A 22,484-nucleotide genomic window follows, 5' to 3' on the forward strand; every position below is an offset into this window, starting at 1 on the left:
TCGTGGAAGCTATTTCCAGGTACATCAAGGATAAAGAAGTGTCTGGTGAAAGCCAAGATGGATTTACCAAGGGTAAATCACATCTGACCAACCTGATTACCCTCTGTGATGAAACCATCTGCTCAGCAGATGAAGAGCTGTGGTTGTCAAGATCTCTGCAATGTGTTTGATCCTGTCTCCCCAAGCATACTTGTGGACAAGCTGGGAAGATGTAGACAGGACAGACAGACTACGAGATGGGTGAAAAAACTTGCTAAATTGCTGATTTCAAAGGGTGGTGGTTTAATGACTTTGATAGTCTGAAAGACAACCAACAAGAAATTGCTTAATATTTAATGAAAAGAAACATTAAGTCTTGAATCTGTGACGGCGTAGTTGCAACCAGCATTACAAGATGCTCGGGTGGACACCAAGCTGAACGTGCAGAAGCCACGTGCACCTTCGATGGAGGCAAAATGGGTCCTTGATTGCACCAACAAGAGTACAGCTAGAGGATCAACAGGATTATTCCACTTGGGCCATGGCCGGAACATTGCATCCAGCTTTGGTTCTTCAGCTTGAGAGAGACATCGGCACATTGGAGATACCTGATGGAGGGACACCAAGAGGAGCACTGGTGGGAAACCTGACCTGAAGAATGGCTGAAGGAATAGGTTTGCTCAGCCTAGAGGAAAGCAGGCTCAAGCCTTCCAGCAGCTAAAAGGTGGTTCTAGAGAAGATGCAGGTACTTTATTCACCAGGGTGCACAGTGACAACACAGGAGGCCAAAGGCACAAGTTGATTCAGGGAAATTCCACCTGGATATAAAAAGAGAAGTCTTAAACATTGGAGCAGGTCACCCAGAGAAACGGTGAAACCTCTCTCACTGGAAATATCCAAGACTGAGCTTCAGAAGGCCCTTGATAACCCAATGTACCATCCGGTTTGGACCAGGTTACTTCCAGAGGTCTCATCCAACCGAGACTTTTCTACGATTCTCTGCTTTTTACAAGCTGTGATCTTCATTCCCCAAAGATGAATTTGAAACACTCAGCAAACCATGTAACTACATTATCTGTAAAACCGTAAATGGACAGATTGATTATTCCCTGTTAGACGTAATGTTCACTCTGAATGCACTGAAAAAAGGTTTACTACCTCGGCACCTGTCATATCAATGCTATGTCCATAAAGAAAGAAGTTATACTGACATAAGAAATATGCAGACTACCTACAACCCAAGACATCCCTGACTTAAAAGCACGAGGCATTTTTCTTCTCAAAAGGCGAAAAGAATTTATGTGAAATATTAAAGACGTTCATTTATTAAAATCACCCAATTATTCCACACAAAGCTGGTTTCCTTCCGTCAAGAAAATATAGGGTCATAAATTTAGCCATAAAGTTACCCGCGGATTTTGCATGATCCATATAATTGTACAAATAAAAAATGACAAGCAACAAAAGAGAGCATCTGACAGAAAACTGTTTAAATGGCAGCCCAGCGAGCATTTCAATCTTCACAGTATCATCGGAGTCAAGCACGAGAAAGAATGATTATGCAGTAATTGCATGGATCCAAAATACAGTTCACAACCTTTCCACACACCAACCAGCACAAAACAAATCACAGTAATAAAGCCTATGCCATTTCCTTTGCTTAAGTCTCTCCATGCAGACATTAATTTACTCAGGCTACAGATTTATTAAGAACTGGTTGTGAATAGGAGTTCACAAACAAGTATGGAAAAGGACAACATTTTTCGTCCAAGAAAGAAAACTGCCAATAGAAAGGGAAAAAAGTAAACTACACACTTCAAACTTCATTGCAAAATTCACAAGGTCATATCCTGAATTGGCAGAAACTTCAGTGTAACTCTGCCTGGCCTACCCAGTCTTATTCTCAATCCATAAGAAAAAGTTTCAAGGGAAATAAGGTCAAATGAATCATGTCGGGAAACTTCCCTTCACTCCACTTGTCTGTCAGAAGTTGATGCTACCAGGGTAAGATTGCGTGTGGTTATTCAAGGACATCCCTCAGCATGTTAAAATAAAGTATAATAAAAAACCACATTAGTATTTTAGATTTTGCAGTGCCTGTATAGCATGAAGAAATGCCAGATAGCATTTTTTCCTCTTCAAAATCCATAAAATGGTAAGGAGTATCAACATTACAAGATACTAGAGATGATAAATTCTTACAAGTTACAGTTTCTTTTGCCACATTATCAGGCTTCCTTTATGTCCCATTTAACTCAGAGCAGACTCCTTTTCTGAGTCACTGTGAAAATTTAAGACATCTGTCTTTGCTCTCCTTTTGTATCATAAAGAAAGGTTTCATTTACTTCACGCAAATGTTTCCTTCAATAAGAACTTAAAACTGACAAACAAAAACCCTATGGCCACTCGAGTTATAAAAATAAGCAAATCCATAATGATATTCTTCTTCTTTAGAAAAGTAAGAAATAAAAATTCTACCGTTTTTGTCAAAGAATGGCTAGATCTTTCTTACAAAGGTTAAATATCTGCAGCTCACTGCTTACCATCTGGAAGCTTCTGGTAGAATGAAATTCGCATTGCATCATATCGAAGAAGATTGGGATGGTAGCTTTCCGGAGCTCGGTTTCGGGGATAAGCGTCATTTCTAAGATCGGTCCCACCATTTCTGGGATGAACTTGATCTTGTGCTGACCTTTAAGAGAAAGGATGGATTTCAGAGTTAACAAACAGCCACCGACTTTGGGAGAAGATAACTGTTATAACAGCTCTATCAATAAATTCTCATATAGCTTAAGGAAGTCATTTTTAAGATGTGACTCTACTGAACCACATATTATTATTTACACAAAGAACCCATATTTGCACGCTGTATGAAGTGCCAAGGTTTTTTTATTGAAATACAACTTATGGTTGGGAGAGAAGGAGGCTAAAAGGCACATCACTTGTATTAACTTATTTAGACTTCTGTATCTTGTGCAGCGTACAAAATGTTCTCCGTGTCAGTCTATCAAAGTGTCACCACGAGTGCGCGCTTACACAGCCCCGAGACATGAAACTACATCTGAGCGAGCCGACAATATGTCTCCTTTCTTCGAGACCTGATCTGACTGGCAAACTTTATTTCACATTTATCTTCCCCAGAGAAAACTGCACCTCCCCCAGCTCTGCCTGCTACACTCGCTGCACACGGAATAGAAATTAAACCCGAGCAGGAACGTGGCACCTAATAAATATTGGACTAGTTAAAAACATCTACTTACTGTTCGTATTATTAGCTAAGTGTAAAAAAAAGCAGATCATACGTTCTGTAAATCATCTATATGGCAAATCCATGGGAAGATGCTGGTGTAGAGCAGTGTAGCAGAGCTCCAGGCACAGCACTTGATGGCACAAGTTTAGAAAATACGAATATGTTCTCCTCCAAGCAACCAGCTGGGAGTCACCTGGACCTCATCGCACAATGGGCGACGTTCCTCACAAAAGCAGCATTAAGGGACATGGACAATCCGGCTCAAACACTTTGTGCATCCATTGCTGAGGTTCAGACCAAACCTCGGCTCCCTCCACTTTAACACCAGTTTCCCATTGCAGTTACCAGTGGCATGTAACAGAAACAGATTTAAATTCATTTATATTCCGCTGCACTGCAGCAGTACAGCAGCAACCATGGGTAGTTTTTAATTAGCAGTTTCACTTTTGGCCAGAACTAACATAAATCTCAACAACTGTAATCAAGAAGAAATCCTTTACTAACAAAACACGCTGCTGCTTTTTTTTTTTTTTGCATATATAATTTAAGTTATTTGATTTGGGCAAACTTCAGAATCCTATTAGCATTAGCAATCCTATTAGGGCAAATTAATACTCAACTAAAATTGCTACTTTGTGTGATGCTGCAATGCTGGTTGTTGGTGAGGAATATCAAGTGAGAGGCGTAAAGTTTTCCTCTGTGTCTCTCACAAGCGTTATTACATTGGGCCTCTCAGGTGACGGTTTTCTTGTATTATGCTTGAAAAGTGTCAGAGTCAATATTTCAGAAAACAAATGATAGTGACAAAAGTGATTCGTCAGGCACAAATTCAATGTCCGGGGTTTTTCCATTGCTTCAAGCGCAGGGATTCCCTCAGAAAAAGAAATGACACCTGCTGAACTTTAGACATGAAAATTCACAAGAGATTTCTTTTTTTCCTGATCTTTGATCCCTGTTCCTCTTCTCCGGGGGTGTATAAACTTCTTGCTTGAAAAGGAGGTCACCAAAGAGCTGATCTGGTGACAACAGCCTGGAGAGCCAGAGACCTCACCTGCCACTGTGTTTACTAGTGGTGCTGCCTCGCGAGTCATCGCCAACAGTTTTTAAATCAAAGGACAGAGATCTTCTCCAAATGTGAAATTCAGAAGGACTTGGAGAGGAATAGAAGCATCTGAGTTATTGGCAGAAAGTACTGAAATCGCTTGTACACCATCCTGCGAAAACAATCCCTCGTCTGCTGTTTGAAACCCATTCTTAGCTCTTTATGATGTCTGAGCGTCTGTGGAAAAACAAGGGGCTACGAAGATGCTGAGGGGTCTGGAGCATCTTTCTGACGAGGAGACACTGAGAGACCTGGGGCTGTTCAGCTGGAGAAGAGAAGCTGAGAGGGATCTTATCAATGCTGATCAGTATCTCCAGGGTGGGTGTCAGAGGATGGACCAGACTCTGTTCAGTGGTGCCCAGTGACAGGGTGAGGGGCAACGGGCACAGACTGAAACACAGGAGGTTCCATCTGAATATGGGGAGAAACTTCTTCACTTTGAGGTGCCAGAGCCTGGCCCAGGCTGCCCAGAGAGGCTGTGGAGTCTCCTTCTCTGAGACATTCAAACCCGCAGCACTTTCTGATAAACCCAACAATGAATTCACTTATTTTCTTTTCTTCTTCCCTGGAAATGTGGGAATTGCCACGCAGAGACTTAAAATGTGACAAGTGTGTAAGGATCCTCTTCTGAAAACCAAACTGTGAAGCTGTTTTAAGAACCACAAGCAGAAAGAGTGTTCTCTTCAACATACAAAATCTTCCCATTGCTGTGGCTTGTGCCATGAGATGTGCCCCTGCAGACCTCATTGCGTGAACCAAACCCAAGGTGCTTTCTTCACTGGGCAACATGTGATTTTCATTTCAGGTGCTTCTAATTTAAATTTGTGCCACAAAAACAACTGAATAACTTGCCGGCAACCTCGCCTCTCACTTGGGGCATCTCTGAGCATGCACGACTAAATCAGAGAGTGTTATCTGTAATGACTTTTATTTATATAATGCCCAAAGTTCAGGTCTATTTTTAAGCCTGGCTTTCCCTCCAACGACATCAAGGTCTCAGCGAGACACCTTTTCTGACGTCAGGCCCTTTGGGGGAGCAGCAGCAACAACCATTTCGCTTCACCTTCAGGAATGTTACTTCTCCATCTCCCTCTACCTGGTTCACATGTCAATAAGCAACGCGACGTTTTCTGAGCTGCCTTTCCTTGACCAACTTTACCACAAGGAAATTATCTTTAATGTCAATACAATGTCTTTAACATATAACTGTTGAAATAATTGAAAACTGGCACACGTGACCTAGCGTCAAGCTGCATTTTGTATATGCTAAATTGCATCATGTAAGGCTTTTTGTTTGACTTCCTACATTTTCAAGACAGAGGCCACGACTTGCTTTATGTTCCTCCGATACTTACTGCCTCGCCAAGGTCTAAGGAGCCTCAGTTCCAACAAAACCAACTCAAAATAACACATTATTGTAAAGTTCAGGTTGTGATATGGAAGGAAAAAGCCTACAAAGACTAATATACACATTTCAGGAAGGCAGCAGACTGAGCTCCCCAAAGCACGAATATTGCAGCCAACGCTGCGTCAGGAACACACAGACAGGAAAATAACTTGTAGAATTTGTATGTTAATGTTTGATTTCAGAAAATAAATATTACTCTTAAATGTTCATTATAGCTAGAGGACTGTCTTGTTCCCAAATGGGGAGTTCTAGCTCAGCAGGCACTGTATGTTAATCATGGTGTTTATGAACCAAAAATGATGAGGCAAAATACTAATTTTTGAGGCTTATCCCTCATCCCTCCCTTCTACCCTTTAATACATAAATCAAAAGTCAGGGTTGTTTGACTTCATCATCTCTTACGCACAATGGCATAGCCATAAAAATCATATGCTCAAGCACGCAGAAGAATTATAGCTTTTCACTTCTGATTTTGTTTCTGAACATATACGTTAATAATTTGACTAATGTAGCGCAACTTCTAAGGAAAAGTGTCAAGCACCCCCCAATGAATTTCCCCGCCGTGGCAAGTCAGAATTCTTTCTTAATCGATGCTGTGACATCTGTGAGATTGGTGAAGAGCCAGAAGTTCAACATGATCAGCATGGACTATCTGTGTTATAAAGATGAGAAAAAGCGAGGTGCTTCTTGTGAGAAATATAAACCTGCCTTGGATGGGGGTCCTGCCTCCCATTTACCTTTGTCTTGCAGCTTTTGTTGGGAAGAGCAGCAATTTATTAACTCCCTCAATGTGTGAGATTTTTGGCATTAATCATCCCAGACACTTAGAAAATCACAGACATTAGAGGTAGAGGAGGTCGCGGAGAAATCTACCTGGATAATCTTGGTTTAGAGAATCGCCATTAAAAATAAAAGGCTTTTGTGACAACACAGGAAGAAATATTGAAGAAAACACCCCCTTCCCGTGCCAATCGATTCACAAAACTCAAGGGGAAATTATTATCATCTCCCTGTTAATGGTGAAAAACTGAACCTTAGAGCAACTCAATAACTTGTCCAAGCGTCAATAGTAAAAAGCCCAATGCACTCCCCAGTCGGAATAAAATAACCTCATGGAAGAGCCACCACATGTGTCTCTATGAATGCTGAGTTTGTTACTATCGGTCCAGTAAATTCCAGGAAAAAGCAGAAAAGGTTGAAGCCTCCAAAGGCGCTGGAGGAATTAGTAAAGGTAACAGGGGAATGCAGGACTGCGGGCCTGGATGATCCAGAACCAGGCACGGGGCTGATTTTATGAGCTGTCTGTCAAGTCTCATATCAGGTGCGTTCTACGCTTTAATCTCTTCTCCAGACACCTAATTCACCCAAGATGCTTCTAATAAAAAGCGAACTCATCCGCTCCCTTTTCTCATCATTCCGGCAGAGTGGATGCAAACTCCGTGATATCAAATAACTATGAACCCTTGTGTTCCCTTCTCTCATATATGCTGATTTTTCTCAAGTTTCAGCAACAACAGGTCAGCCAGAGATATAAGCGAAGTGGCAAAGGCATTTATTTCTAAAAATTAAACTCGGAAAAGCTGAAGTGTCTCTGCTGTTAAGCTCAGGAAAATTAAATTTGGCAGATGAGTGCACTCAGGTCATGGGAAATATTCAGTTTCTCATGAAATTCAATCCCTGTATAGCAAATTATACCCACAGAATCGCATAGACTTGAGATAGTTAGCTATGTCTAATTTACCTATGAACTCCAGGGATGCCCGAGTTCCCATTCTGTACCCACCTCCCTGAGTCGCTCAGATTCAGCCAAACAAGACTGAAAATAAGCCTTTAAACAAGATTTCCAGGTTAAGTTCCCAATATCCCTTGGATGTGTTAATTCTGCTACATCCACATGGATCTGTGTGCATATATACATATATCTCTCTCTATATATAAATATTTAAGGAGAAAACGCATTCAACAGGCATCACCATAACAGTTTGTTTTTATGCAGCATGAGGTTGAATACCATGAAAAAACAGAAGATGCATAAATATTGACTGGAGTTGCGAATCTGCCCAAAAATAAGCACGCAGAGGAGGCTTTATCTCTTAAATCACCTGCTTTTCAAATGCCTTCTGGAAACCTACCAATATTTCAAGAGAAAGCAAGTTCATTTCATCTCTAACTTGGTTTATACAAACACTCAGTGAAATTATTAAGGTGCTCAAGCTACTTACCCAGATTATACCACATGTCCCTGATTTCAAAGCCAATCTGCCTTCGCATATCGCCGTACCTTGGAGAAGAAAACAAACCCAGCATTAAATAATATTAATAATAAAAAACTAAATCAAATACCAATAAGCAGAAACATCTCATTTCAAAATCTGATCAGCATTCAAAAATACTTAAAATTACAGAGCAGCTTCTCCAAATTCAGCCCATACCAGTGAGATGGACCCAGGCTCCCATCAGCGTGATTTTAATACTAATATTCCACTGCCTCTCCACATTAATACCAGGCAAGCTTAACGAGTGGAAAACATCCTATCGCCTTTATTAATAATGGGATCAGAACTATAATGAGCTCCAAGAATTTGTTTGCTACACAGAATATTTGTATGTTAAAGATCATCACTTAAATAATAAGATGAGCAAAATGTTAATATCTACCAACTTGTAGGATTTCTGTGGGATAATAGTGAGATACCCTGTCATTAATACAGATTAAAGAGATTCTTCTGCATCATTAAGAATCTGTTATTATCTAATGCTTAAATGCAACGTTTAGCAAAAACTACGAATTACAATAATTAAATGTTTAATTATTAAATGTTTGACATATTAATTGAAATACACACTTAAAAAGATGGGTGAGTGTGATATTGAATTAACTGATTAATTTTATCCCTTTGGCACAGAACTGGTGGTAGTTTCACATAGCAATAAAAATTACTGCTTCCAGACCATGTATTTATTGCATCCTGAAGAATTTATGGCCTTGATTTCTGTCTTCAAAACACGATTAAACTGAAAATAACAACTTGCAAAATCATTATAAACAGAGATTCACAGTTTAGCAAACTTCATTAAGTAACCACTTCAAACAACTTAATCCATTTACTTATATTAACAGTGAGAAATGTCTGTTGATTTCTTGAATTTCTTCAGCAAGATACACTGCTCGGTTTAATATAAAAAATCACTTGAAGAACATTTCCATCCTCACAAAGGGGAGTATCAGCCCACAAATGTATTTTGACAGTAATTTCCAGTCCAATTTCAGCTCAGCTGTTGTTTTTTTTGCTCAGTCGGGAGCCTAAATCTAACGCAATAAAATTTACCTGGCTCTACAAAACCACCTCGATACCCTTTTGCAAATGCATAACTATTATGTTCTATATGATATTGATAGCACAAGGAGCTCTGCTTGGCATCGCTTTTCCACTGAACTTGTAAATATCCCTGTTTCATCAAGGAAAACCCACGAGTCGCTTGAAGGTGGATTGGATCATATGGTGCTTAACCATTCTGTTTCAAGGCCCAGGTGAAGCTCAGCTTCCGAAGGAGCACCTCAAAACTCACCATGGAGGGGATGAATTTGAAGGGCAAGATGTAGCTGCTGAATAAAGAAAGTAGGATGGGACATAGAGCCCCATCTTTTCTGGTCATTCTGCGACTCAGTTAAAAAAGAAAGAGCTTTTAAAATCATGCGTCGCTGCAGCAGTGAGAAACTCTTCCCATTCTCACTGTGGTCTCATACTATACAAAAGGGCTTCGATGGAGAAGGTGAAATAATAGCAAATGCATCTTCTTTCTCTATATAGAGATATATTATACATAGGAGGAGTGTGAGCAGAGCTTGGAAACTCCCCGGTTTTGTGCATTAACTGCAATAACCTGAGTGACCATGGGAACAAACTTGGGCAGATGACACAGAAGGAGAATCCACACGTCATCTTCATTAAAAACCACCGCGCTGGCTTCAGTTCATTAATGATAAGGTCCATTACACTGGAACCCCAGTGAAAATTAGGAGAAATACACACTTTAAATGATATATTCATGCCCTGGTCTTTTTTTCTCCATTTTTCAAGTTTTCTTTGGACAGGTTTCATTTGCTGTGGGATTTTGAATAGCGACCAGGTAGTTCAAATTCTCCATTCACAGACAGGCGATGAAATCCCTTTTAACCAGGAGAGCAGACACGACCGCAGTTCTACAAACCCATTATTAGGGGATATCGCAGCAAAACTGGCTGTAGCTACAAAAATTCCCTCTAAAAGGCCATTAGGGATTAAGCAATAAAGAGCGCACGTAAAATGAGATTAGAGTAAGCACGAAGCTAAAGTGATTGAAAAAATCAGTTTTATAATATGTTAATACTTCTGAAAAGTCTTGACTTTATGAACATCCTGCAGTATAAAATACAGTCTTCATCAGTAATGAATATCATGTAATTTAGATCTTGATTCAAGGGTAGAAACACATGCAACTCTCGATTCATGTTTTTAAAACCAACCTTTCATTATACCACGAGTGCATCTCAGTTCGAGCGGATTTAGCTAAGAAATTAAACTGAAATTATGTTAATAGACCTCAAGTTCTTGTCCGTGATTTAGATGACGAATTGAACTTACTTGTTCAGTATTTTTGCTCTTTTAGCACTTGAGAAATTCTCCAGTTGTAAAGACTCTTGTGTGAGAAAAGCAACAGCCAGGTGGAAGTAGTTGTTCCAAAGCTGAAAGCCCCCAAAATGACAAGAATAGATACCATTAATTCTCTGGAACGCTTTGGTGCACACCTACAAAACAACTTAGAAGTCAGAATTATGCACATAAATATTTAAACGCGAAAATAACAGACACCACAGAGACGGCGTCTCGAGATATATTCTCGTCGTGTTTACATTTCCATTAAACATTTCCCATCCGCAAATCCTAATCGATTGCGTTTTGATGATTTGAGTAGAATTAAAAGCAAACATAAATATGAAGAAAACCAAAAGGATCCTGAGTAAGTGACCTAAACCGGGCCATTTCTCATCGGGACACTCACATGACACATCCCTGGCTCCGCATTTGGGCCAATAATCCTGCTAAAGCGTCTTTTTGCCAATTTTGAAGGTAAAGAGGAGTTTTCTATGATGCTCTGGGGAAGAGCTGGTGCTGTTGTAGGATGAGACCCACAAATGGATCATATATACCTGAGAAGACCTATCTGGGCACCTGGGGTTCGTGATGACACATATGTACCCCAAAATTATGTGTTTACGGCATAAAATTCTTACAACATTAACATTAGCAGTCAGCAATAGGACAAGGGGCCATGGGCTTCAACTCTGCCAGGGGAAATTTAGGCTGGAGATTAGAAAGCAATTCTTTGCAGAGAGAGTGGTCAGGCATTGGAATGGCTGCCCAGGGAGGTGCTGGACTCACCGGCCATGGAGGTTTTGAAACTGAGACTGGACATGGCACTTAGTGCCATGATCTAGTCAATGGACTGGAGTTGGACCAAGGGTTGGACTGGATGATCTCTGAGGTCTTTTCCAACCCAGTCCATTCTGTGATTCTGTGATTAGTCCCCAAGACATGGGTGTTTTTTTCTTACCTGCAACTCAAAGTTGGCTTGATCAAGAAATTTTTTGTTTAGCATATCTGCGTACTGATTAATTGCTCGCAGGAAGACTCTGAAAGATCAAGAGAAAATTACATAATGACGCACTCTTGTGTGGTACCCTTGTACATTCGGCATCCCAATTAGACAAAATACCCCAGTCTGTCTGGAAAGCGAAATTTGTGGCTGTTACTTGAAAAGCAGTGTGATCTCACCACTGTTAAGTAGACCGGATTATATGCAGATGTTCTCAAAATTAATCAAGTAAATGAGCATATACAGAAACACAAGGAATGCTTTGGATAAAATCACTTGTCTTTAAAATCTCTCGGGATAATCAAGAGATCCTTAAAAGTTCAATCTATTAGAATAAAAAGTATATATATTTTCAAAGTTACAGTATCTTAGTGTTGTATTTAACCTTGATCTGCAACTGGCTGTATTTTAACTCGCAGGTCAAGCAAAACACGTTTTCAAACATGAGGCAAATGCTATTTTACTAATGGCACAATAACACATAAAAATACTCTTGAAGGACCATCTTCAAAACATTGTCTGCTTCTCCAATGATAATTTAGTACCCAGTGCGGTTTATGGCTTTCCTGAAAAGGACGCTGCTTAACTTGCAGTAGGAGTTGGCTTGACAAGCTTTAAAATTAAAACCAAATGGTGTAAGTAGGTCACTACATATTCATGGTGCTGAAAAGTAAACAGATTCTTCTTTGTACCCTGATCTCCATTTTCAAAATAAACATCGTATTCTTCCTGAGAACGTTATATTTATGCTACGAAAGTGCCCAGACAAATGAGCTCGTCTTCTGAGCAGACTGTGGTCGAGATTTATGTCTCCTGAAAGAAACAGCAGCGATAAAGACCATTTATGACACTTACTGCTTTATTTCCCTCCCCAACAGCAGCCTTTAGAAAGAGAGCTCACTATCAAACAACAATGTTCACTATCAAATAACCAAATTAATCTTTCTACAGGCCAACAAACAAATATCAGAATTATTTAAAATGAACCAATAGGGGCAATTAGGAAGATCTTTCAGACAGTTTAAGTGATGTCTCCTGAAAAAAAAAAAATCATATTTAGCTAAATGTTTGGTAATCCAAGAGAAATGGAGCCTCCAGGTAACACACGGGGATAGGATGCTAAGACAGACACCATTGGGATGTGTCTGTACTATAAAGTCAGATCATCTCCATAGTAGTGTAATGGAGAAGTATCCAAATGTGAAAATAGAAATTCAATTTATGCAAGACAATACAAAAGAAAATTAAAAATATGAAAGATACATGAAATACGGAAGAATATAGAAAAAAAGTAAATGCATATGTATATGCAGGTATACACACATACATACATTTTCCAGTATTACTCTTTATATTACAGCTAAGATGCAACAGGTGTCCATGCACTTGCACCCAGAATACACAGAGATGTGTTTGAGGAGCAGCAGCTCTGCGCATTATTCACCACTATCTTTGTCAGCGTATATATTTTGAAACAACTTCATTAAGGGATTTTATAAATGAGATGAATTCAACACACATAATAATACACTGCAGATATATGTATTTTAGATCGATGATTCAATTACTGAGCTGCGGCACATACAAAGATTGAAACTGAAGTTGTCCATGTAATCAGGCTATCAACAGTCTGATATGTAGAATTATAGCCTGTTTTGCTTTGTGGTTTTAAAGTCTATGAGATCTGTGAGTCTTCCTAGAAGAATTAGTAATTTAATGTAGTAGGAAGGGCCATCTAATGCTCCTTGCCTTACAAAGATAAAATCAGTTCCAATACAGGGAGGATTATGCCTACAATTTAATTATGTTGCCTCAAGACATCACTGTAATGCATTCAATCTGTTCCATCTAATTAGGCTTTGGAACAATCTCATTACTTTATACGCCATTATTTTTCTTTAAATTGTAACTCTCATTTTTCCCCCTATATTAATTCCAGTGAATATCAATAAAGAACAAATAATGCAGAAGCTACTGCACTTTGCAGCTGCAAAAGGACCCAACCGCAGCACATCTGTTCAACTGGAATGACCCACCACCCAACGCCTGGACCGGCTGCTCTGGGAAGGCACGAATTCCTCCCAACTTCCTATGGAACAACATCAAAAGAAGAGACGCAGAGATTTAAGTGTTGATTTCTCACTTACTCGAACCCCGTTTTAATTCTGATTTAATCTGATGATACACTCAATCCTTCCATTACTGGGTAAAACACTTCTAAACGTACATCAGTGAGGAAAGACCCGTTCTTGTCCCAATGGAAGTCAACAGAAAAACATTTTCATTGCAACAGTGTATCTTCAGTTGCAAATCAAATTAGGATTTTGTGCCTGTTTCAACCAGCACTGAAAAGATCTCTGGAAATATTGACAAAACAAGAGGAGAGGCAGCCAAAATATGACAATTCCCAATCACGATACTGCAAAGTCAAACATGACTGGCATGGTACAATACGATCCACCCTGAATAATCCACAGTTAACTGAGGAAAAGGGATATTATGGAATACAGTCAGCAACCAATTTAAGGACCACGATGTTCTGGCACAACCAACGTCACCAGAATGACCCTGCCATGGCTCTGCGCTTTCTGGTATCATTTAGTGCCAAAATTGTGATGAATTTGATCTGACAAAATTAATTTTAAGAATACATATTAAAATAACGGGCATCAAGAAGTAGCAAGTTGCACAGTGCACTTGGAGAAAAACATTAGAGAGATTTCATCACAGCATCCTTTACCTCGGAGTGAAGTTTTATTGTTCTGGGGCCCAAAAAGGAAAGGCTGGATTTATATAAATGCAGTTTTTGTCTAAGATCACTGACCACCACTCCTGACCACCTCGCGTTCTCTTACATATGGACACAAGAGTGAGGAGAGGGGGTGAACTGAGACAAGATCTCAAAGACAGGATCTGAAACGGGATCTGAGGGAATCCGTCCATATTCTGGAAATAATATGGAAAAGAATGCCATGACTCAGTCATTCCTGGGTGGAACACCCTGGTTTGAGGCTGGGATGGAAGATGCCAGAGCACCCTCTGGAAGTAACTTCATCTAGGAGAAGGCAAATCACAATGTTAATCCAGAGAGGACACTCCTTGCTTCAAAAACTGTTCAATGAGGTTGATCTCCATGCTTAGACGGAAGCAAAGAGATAGGAGCCACCTGCTCTTCCACAGTGAAAAGCGCTGATTTAAAAAACCAAACAAACAAAAACAAGATAATTCACTTTTTAGTTACTAATACCAGGCTTGGCTGTCTGTCTAAGATGGCAGAGAAATAATCAGGCTTCTAGAAAGCAACTTTAGGATGAAGATAAGGCAAACGCGAAGCTGGATGGAAATTCTGCTACAGACGTTGCACCCAAGCATTGAAATCAACTGAAGCCGAGGAAAAAGGTGAGTATTTCTACCTGGAGTTTTCAAACACCATCCCGTGAACAAGCTGCGATTCAGCAAAAAAGAACCAGAAGAAATAACAAGAGACACAGGGCTCCATGGCAAAAGTAAGAGGGTGAGGTGGGCACTGCTTCATCATTTCGGTACAACACTCAGGGTCTGGTTAACCAGACAGAAAGGTTATTACCCTGAAGAGACTATTTGGATAGGAAATAATTGTGCTTGACAAATTCTTGGCTGTAATCTATGAAATGGCACGTTACCATCTGTGAAGTTTGCTTCAAGTGCAATTTTGAAGCAAGTGCATCAGTTCTATATGGAAGAACACGGCGGTTGCCATGAGCACGGGTGTGGGTGAGCGGTGCACTTGGACATCGCCGCGATGGAGAACACCCATCCACTGTGGCACGCATGATCTTGCTGCAATTAATAACGAAGATTGGCTTCCAGTTGTATGTGCAGAAAAATAAGTGCTGTTCTTGAACTTCAGTTCCTGTGTCAGGAAGTGCCACGAAAGTTAAACCTTGGAAAAGAGCGAGTTTTGGAGTTCAGAGGCTGGAACTGATGGCCGGGTGCTCTGCTGCAACACCGAGAATGTAACACGCAGCAACAAAAATCTCAGGCTAACGTATTGGAAAAGATTTGTTAGACAAAAGACTTTATCAACCCAATTAAAAAAAGGAAATTAACGTTTCTTATGATGTGATTAGAACAGAAGGAATATGATTACAGAAGGAAGCCACTTCAAGGTATGTGGAAGAACGACTGTTGCTAAAGGGCACGAGTATCTACCAAATAACAAAATTAACGGCAAGGTTGACGTGTGCTGAGTCCCTGGGGATGAGGGGAGCTGGGGACGGCTCTCAAATGCATCAGCAGTTTTTTGTTGTCTCTTCTGTTGAAGAGATCCCTTGAAGTCGGGACTGTCCTCTTATTCTGTATTTAGACAGCTTCCACTGCAGTGAGGCCCTACACCACCATCAGGTTGGCTTGATATTTTATCCCTCTTCATGTATTTCCTGATAAGACGCCTGTATCAAGTGCTCCATAAGCTCTTCTTATCTGCTTGGCCCTGGCAAGGCCACAGCTGCAATATCATTCACCAGAGGGGGACACAAAAATCCGGCACAAAAATTCGTAAGAGAAGGAGATACAGAAAACCACAGTACGGGTTCGACACTAGAAAATACCGTGTGACGCTAAGGACAGGCAAGCGGGAGCAGAAATTCTCAAAATAAAACCCCAAACCAAAAATGAGGTTAAGCAAACACCCGTGATCCAGTCGGGCATCGCTCACCTTGTCTGGCCTCGGGCAGAAGGACAGATTAGTACTGATTTCTTCAGTAATTTCTCCCCATTTATGGCTCTCAATCCAGAGTCAATAAATCAATTAATACACTGCTGATTCAAGCCATGAACTTCAATTGCAACTACTGACTTCTGGGTACTTTTACTGTTATTGATTACTAATGGCTTGCAATAGGCCCACAGGAGGTTAATTGGTCTGTGGGTGCATACTTAGAAACCGTCCCACCGAACACTGCAAAAATTAATGGTTTCATTCTGTAGTTTTATCTTTGCAGAGAGGCTCCTTTTTCCTGCAAACAACCGCACTGATTCCAGGAGGTTGTTCATGTATCGAGTCCAGACTTCAAATGGCAATAATAAATGAAGAGGAGACAATGGGATTCAATTTATAAGTGTAACTGTGCCAAAGAACTCATTTTTTTTTCTCTTTCTCAGGTACAGTCAGGTTTTTTTCCACCATTCTCTCTTATAATTAGTCAAGTGCCCTGATTTAAAAATATTCTGTGCTCCAATTTCTTTCACTCAGCTTCTCACATCGTTGGGAAGTGTTTGCAAAAGCTAAAGGAGCCAAGGGTGCTGCAACACACTTCTCACCAGGTAACTCACACACGCAAATCAAATGCCTCTGCAAAAAGACTTTTCTGGAGAAACAATCCAGAGAGATATATTCCAAAAGTACAAACATTCTTACAGTATATTCCGTTTTGCACATTATTTAGTTATCTCTGTTACCCAGGAATTTGGATTTGCACTATAAGCACTTAGGCAAAATCCTTATGACAAGAAAATATGAAACAATACGAGCTACAAATGTACTCCCCAGTGTTTTTCCTTAAGCAAACATCAAAAAAGAAGAATGAAAGAACGAACAAATGGCTTCCCTAATGACAGAATAATTATCTAAACAACACTACACAGATACATCTTAAAATAATTTAGGTTTAGCTGATAATTCAATAGAAGAGAGGGGACTCGGAGTGAGGTTCTGAAAGGCACTATTACTATGTCATCTCAGTTAATTTAGATGGAAGGATAATGAATGCTTTATTACAGCTGATCAGCCTTCCTGCACATCATCAGGCTTCCCATGCTGGAGCTTTTGCTTCTCTGGGAGACAAATGTAGTGTGCAGATGTGAGACAGACTTACTCTTATCTTGTCAGACCGCGTAGGAAACAACAGACCTAGACCTTGAAATCCCAAGGCAAAACCCAACCCTGAGTTTAACGCTCACTAAAGCATGAATAGCAAAGGCTTATTTTCAACAGCAATCACTTCAAACACCTTCAATTTCCTTTTCAACATTCACAGTTAAGTTTCAAAAAACTTTTTACTTACATACGAATTAAAGCTTGTACTTTAATACACTCCTATAACCATTTCTCTATTGACATTGCACATGGTACAGTGATTGTCCAATTATTTTAATCCTGGAACACAGAGAATAGGTAGTGACCTCACATGTGTATTTTGTACGAGTCAAAATCATCAAAACAGTTAGCAATAGGACAAGGGGCCATGGGCTTAAACTCTACCAGGGGAAATTTAGGCTGGAAATTAGAAAGCAATTCTTTGCAGAGAGAGTGGTCAGGCATTGGAACAGCTGCCCAGGGAGGTGCTGGACTCACCGGCCTTGGAGGTTTTTAAACTGAGATTGGACATGGCACTTAGTGCCATGATCTAGTCAATGGACTGGAGTTGGACCAAGGGTTGGACTCGATGATCTCTGAGGTCTTTTCCAACCCAGTCGATTCTGTGATTCTGTGAAAACGAGTGAGTATGAAGGTGTTTGTCTTCCTTGCATCTCCCCTCAATTTTCTCCCTTTCCAAATTATCTCTTTTCTGATGATCTTATTATTGTTCACGCATCTTCGCACCTGCAGACCTGACAACTGCCCAGCCCAAATGAAGGTTTCCAAACTGAACACCAAAAAAACCCCCAAACAATCAAATAAAAAACCACCAAACAAACAAACGAAAGGAAACACAAACCTTGACCATTTGTGTTCTTCTGAATTACAATTCCCAGGCTGACCATGATAATAGCACGGAGTAATCCCAGTGAAGACTTGCTACTAAATACTTAGATTAGCATCATCTTCTCATAATGATGCTTCACGCTGCCACAGGTGCACCACGTCACTTTATTAACCTATTTTCTAATAAATATTTCAGAAACGGTTTTAGGATATTATCTATAATCACTGGCAACTCTTCCCTAATTTATATTCTGTGCTCTGTGTCCTCTAAAACAACGGGGACAGATGAATGGAAAACAACTGCAAGTTCTGAAGGACAAGCTTGTGGTCTGTGTAGAAATTATAGACACCGAATAGCAGGCACGAGGGATTATTTTACAAACCACCTTTGCAGTACTGCAAAAGTACCTTAAAATAAAATTGATGGGACAACGCTGTTGGAATAGACAGGCAGGGGTGTTACAGCACTGGGCAATCACAAGAAAAATGTTCAGAGAAATAAATATTCTTTCAAAAGGCCTGGATTTACAGTCTGCTCAAATGATAATATTCCTGACAATATTCAAAAAGCTTTGGGTATTTCCAAGGATGGAGACTCCCTTGGACAACCTGGGGCAGGGTCCCACTACTCCCACTCTCCTCATTTCTCGATCACTCCTCTGAAGTCCATTCTGTGGCTTCATGATGATTTTCAGAGCACAGGAAAGAAGACTCCCATACTCTTCAAAAGCACTTCGTCTCCTGAAATTTCTTCTAAGAAGTAACTCCAGCCATGGATAAAAATCTTATGTACTAAATTTCACCACCTGGAGAATTTTATGACAAAGTAATAGAAGTTTGGAGGTAGTGTTTTCCAATGAAAATGCTGGAAGACAATTTAATTTAGGAGTTTTTAGCTAAAGCTACAATACCGGGAAAGTAGCACATATTGCAAGCAGACAGCCTTAGTGTTCCTCTAACCCAAAAGTTAATATTCTAAAGGAAGAAGACTTACTGATTTCAAAGAGACTGTTGATATTATGGTAGTTGGCAAAAACTTGCAACAGATCTTGTAATTTTAAACAAACATAATTTGTTGTAGCACTGCTGGAAGAAATCTCTACAACCAGGTTAGCTGCTAAACAAGCAGTTTTCATTACCATGCGCTGCTCAATAAAATGCAAACAGTCTTTGCTATGGTACAGGTCTCATCACCTTATCCTTGGTGAGCAAACACGCTGAATCCAGCTCAGCCCTTCCAAACCCAGGACAACGGCTTTTCTCACAGCCCCTTCACACAAGATGCCTTCAGACCATGAACAACGCAAGAGTGGAGTCTCTTAGTCCTTATTCTGACTCAAGCTCACGTGGGAATTCAGCTGGTTTTTGCAGTAGTAAAAAATCAATTAAGTGGAAGGTGTTTTTCCCTACTGCATTGCTTTTTAAAGCAGCATTGGCCTGGAAATATAAATAATTCTTTTTAAAAAGGCAACTCATGGGTGGTATGCAAAAGGACATCACGGGTAAATTCTCCTGCAAATCATGTAAGTTCTGATTTGATTTGGCCAAAAGTTTTCAAGTACTTGACAGTGTCTCACAGTTTTAAGCAGGAAAACCTCTCTCATTTTCCTCTGACAGCACCAACCCAACTTACCCATCTCCTTGGATACCAAGATACGAATACAGATCAAGGCCACTTTAAGTAATTATGGATAAATCAATAGACTCAATTGCCTACATTTCAAATTCTTTGGCATTTTGATCAATCTTAGAATCAATTGTTAAGACAGTTGCAACTGGCTTAACAAATGTCACAATGTTGCTTAAAAAATAATCTTAGTTTTTTCTGTGGGTATTTAATTATTTCATCAAAGTCCATCATAGAATACTAATGAGGAAAAAGAAAATAATCTGCAGATGAAGAAGGTGTCCAAAGGTTAGTTTAACACCTCTTCAGTGCTGCTGGGCTCATAAATCAGGTGTGCTTAGCAACTCCATTTGCTGGAGGCCCCTTCTCTTTGTCCATCACCCAGAAGTTCATTGTGATGGCAGAAAGTTTCCACAGAGCTGAAAAAATGTGGCTTTTATTCCTATGCCTCACCATTACTTTTATTGTCCAACCACCAAGAATCACAGAGATACTGTCCAGAAGAGCCGAACTTCCACAAAATTGCGATCCACCTCCCCTACAAACACAAACAAGATGTGACTCCTTGGGAAGAGGTTAAAATGTGATTTTTTGGTGATAGATGAGGATGATAAACAGAATCCCAGAATGTGAGGGGCTGGAAGGGCCCTGGAAAGCTCATCCAGTGCAATCCCCCCATGGAGCAGGAACACCCAGATGAGGTTACACAGGAAGGTGTATTGGAAACTATTTGGCTTTTGAAATATATAGAGTAGCTTGGAAACCCTTTTCTTAGGACACCATATGACTGAAATGTTATGTCCGACAGCTGAGTTTGTAAGACAGCGTAATAACCTAAAAGTACTGCCAGGTGTTGAGCCCTCACCTTTGCAAAGGCAGAGACACAGGAAAGCTCACTTTAATGTGGACACAGCAATGAGTGCATCCCCAACACTAAGGCAGGTCTAGCAAGAAAAACAGCATTTTGGACAAGCCACTCGACAAAAATCAATGTCACTTGACCCATTTTCCTGGACTGGGTCAAATTATAGTTGGGCAAAAGGCCTACATAACGTTTCTGCATCATTTATGCTCCTTGTACGTTCTCCTCTGGCCTGAATTCCACATTCTGGCGATCTCTAGACGGATAATTTATCAGGCCAATGGCACTGAAATCCAGCAGCTCCTCCATGAGCAGACTCTAATTATTGTATGGGCTCATATGGGCAGTAAAAACTAAGTGGGGAAAAATCCAGAGTAGCCCCAATGCAAAGAGGTTTTCCCACCCAGAAAAAACCAAGCAAACAAAATATTCATGTTGATTTGTTTTCAACAAATCGTTGTATATATACTAACATCTAAACTGTCCTAATCTTATACAGTATAATTTTACATATGACAGAGTCCACTACTTTGCAACTGAAATGTTACCAGCGTGTTCATACGATCGGGTCTTTCTTTTCATGGGAAACCATAAAAGCCTTCAAAGACTTTAAGGATTTTAAGTTTATTCTTTCCTGTAGGAATACAAGTTTCTAATTCAGAAACATCCTCAGCTACCCAGAGCTCCAAGCACTTGTCTTTTCTTTTTCTTGCATTATGTTACTTCTATCGTATTTTCCAAAATTTCCGTATAAAATTCTGTTTTGGAAGGTAGAGTCTGACAATGGAAGTTTTAAGGGAAACCATTAACACAATCGCTGGAAGGAAAATGTTGAGCAGAAGCTGAACATAGCTGGAAGGTATGGAGACACTGTATTCAATAATACCTTAAATAGGTAATATCTTAAATAACACCTTATTATATATTTATAATATAAAATACATTAAATAAGGCTTGCCAGCATTTTCCAGCCCATCTGCAGCAGACACTACGGCAAGTCTGGCACGAGCACGAAGCTACAGAGGCCAACGCTGAACAACCAGAGGATTTGTCAAAGGTTTATATAAGGTAAAAAGCAGAGTTTTCTGGGCTTTTTCCATATACTAGCAGACTAATTAAAAGCGGGACAGCACACACACATTGCTCAGATTCTACGTAATTTCAGCTTTAACGTCAGCAATACGCAGACGGTGATCACTGATATCCAAAAGGTGCGAAAAGTGGCTGCAAGCGGCATATTAAAATGTGATCTAATTTACAGTGGTTTCAATCAAAAGCTGTAGCGTTGCAGCATCGACACAACCTGCAGAAAGGGTTTGGTTTTGATCGCATTGATAAGGCAAAGAGATTTGAGGATCACTGCTGAAGAATTAGGGGCTGTTAAAACGGAATGTGTGTGCTATTTTAGCTCTCAGTTCTCCCAGGTATTCAGTAGGAAACAGTATTCTAAAAGAAAACACGTAAGTATTTTATAAAATGTAGCAAAAATAAATTCAATTTTTTTTCCTGAACACTGAAATAAAGATTTTTTTTCCCAATATTTTAAGACTATTTTCCTTTTTCTCTAGCTTTACTGGGTAGAATAGCCTCCCCCCTTGCTCTTTAGGTTGGGTAATTTAAATTTTACAGGGGGAAAACAGTGAAAGGGTTATTATATATATATTTTTAGCTATATCTACCTTAATATTTCATCTGACATAGTGCAACAGCAGAATCCTCACTTTATACTTGCTTGAAAAACTGACACTTCCTACAGCCCGCACGTAGCACATAAAGGAGCAGATGAGTCTTGCAAATTGATTTAATTCAATATGTAGGAGCACATTAGATGATGATACCACTCAAATGTTGTTCAATACTGGGGAACACACTCATTTATGTTACATTCACTTGAATTTGGAACTCAAGAAAAAATTATATACTTTTTATTCCAA

General features: G+C 39.9%; 1 protein-coding gene across 2 annotated transcripts in view; it reads right to left on the minus strand.

The window, feature by feature from the left end:
- DOCK1 (dedicator of cytokinesis 1) overlaps positions 1-22,484 on the minus strand; it is a 278,334-nt gene that overhangs the window by 67,891 nt on the left and 187,959 nt on the right. For both annotated transcript variants that reach the window (XM_065066732.1, XM_065066731.1), the window contains exons 30-33: positions 11,335-11,413; positions 10,365-10,465; positions 7,962-8,020; positions 2,523-2,671 (exon numbers count right to left, since the gene is read on the minus strand). In XM_065066732.1, coding sequence (XP_064922804.1) covers positions 2,523-2,671; positions 7,962-8,020; positions 10,365-10,465; positions 11,335-11,413 — 388 coding nt within the window. The remainder of the gene's footprint in view (positions 1-2,522; positions 2,672-7,961; positions 8,021-10,364; positions 10,466-11,334; positions 11,414-22,484) is intronic.

Source organism: Columba livia, chromosome 6 (assembly GCF_036013475.1).
Source record: "Columba livia isolate bColLiv1 breed racing homer chromosome 6, bColLiv1.pat.W.v2, whole genome shotgun sequence".
NCBI lineage: Eukaryota > Metazoa > Chordata > Aves > Columbiformes > Columbidae > Columba > Columba livia.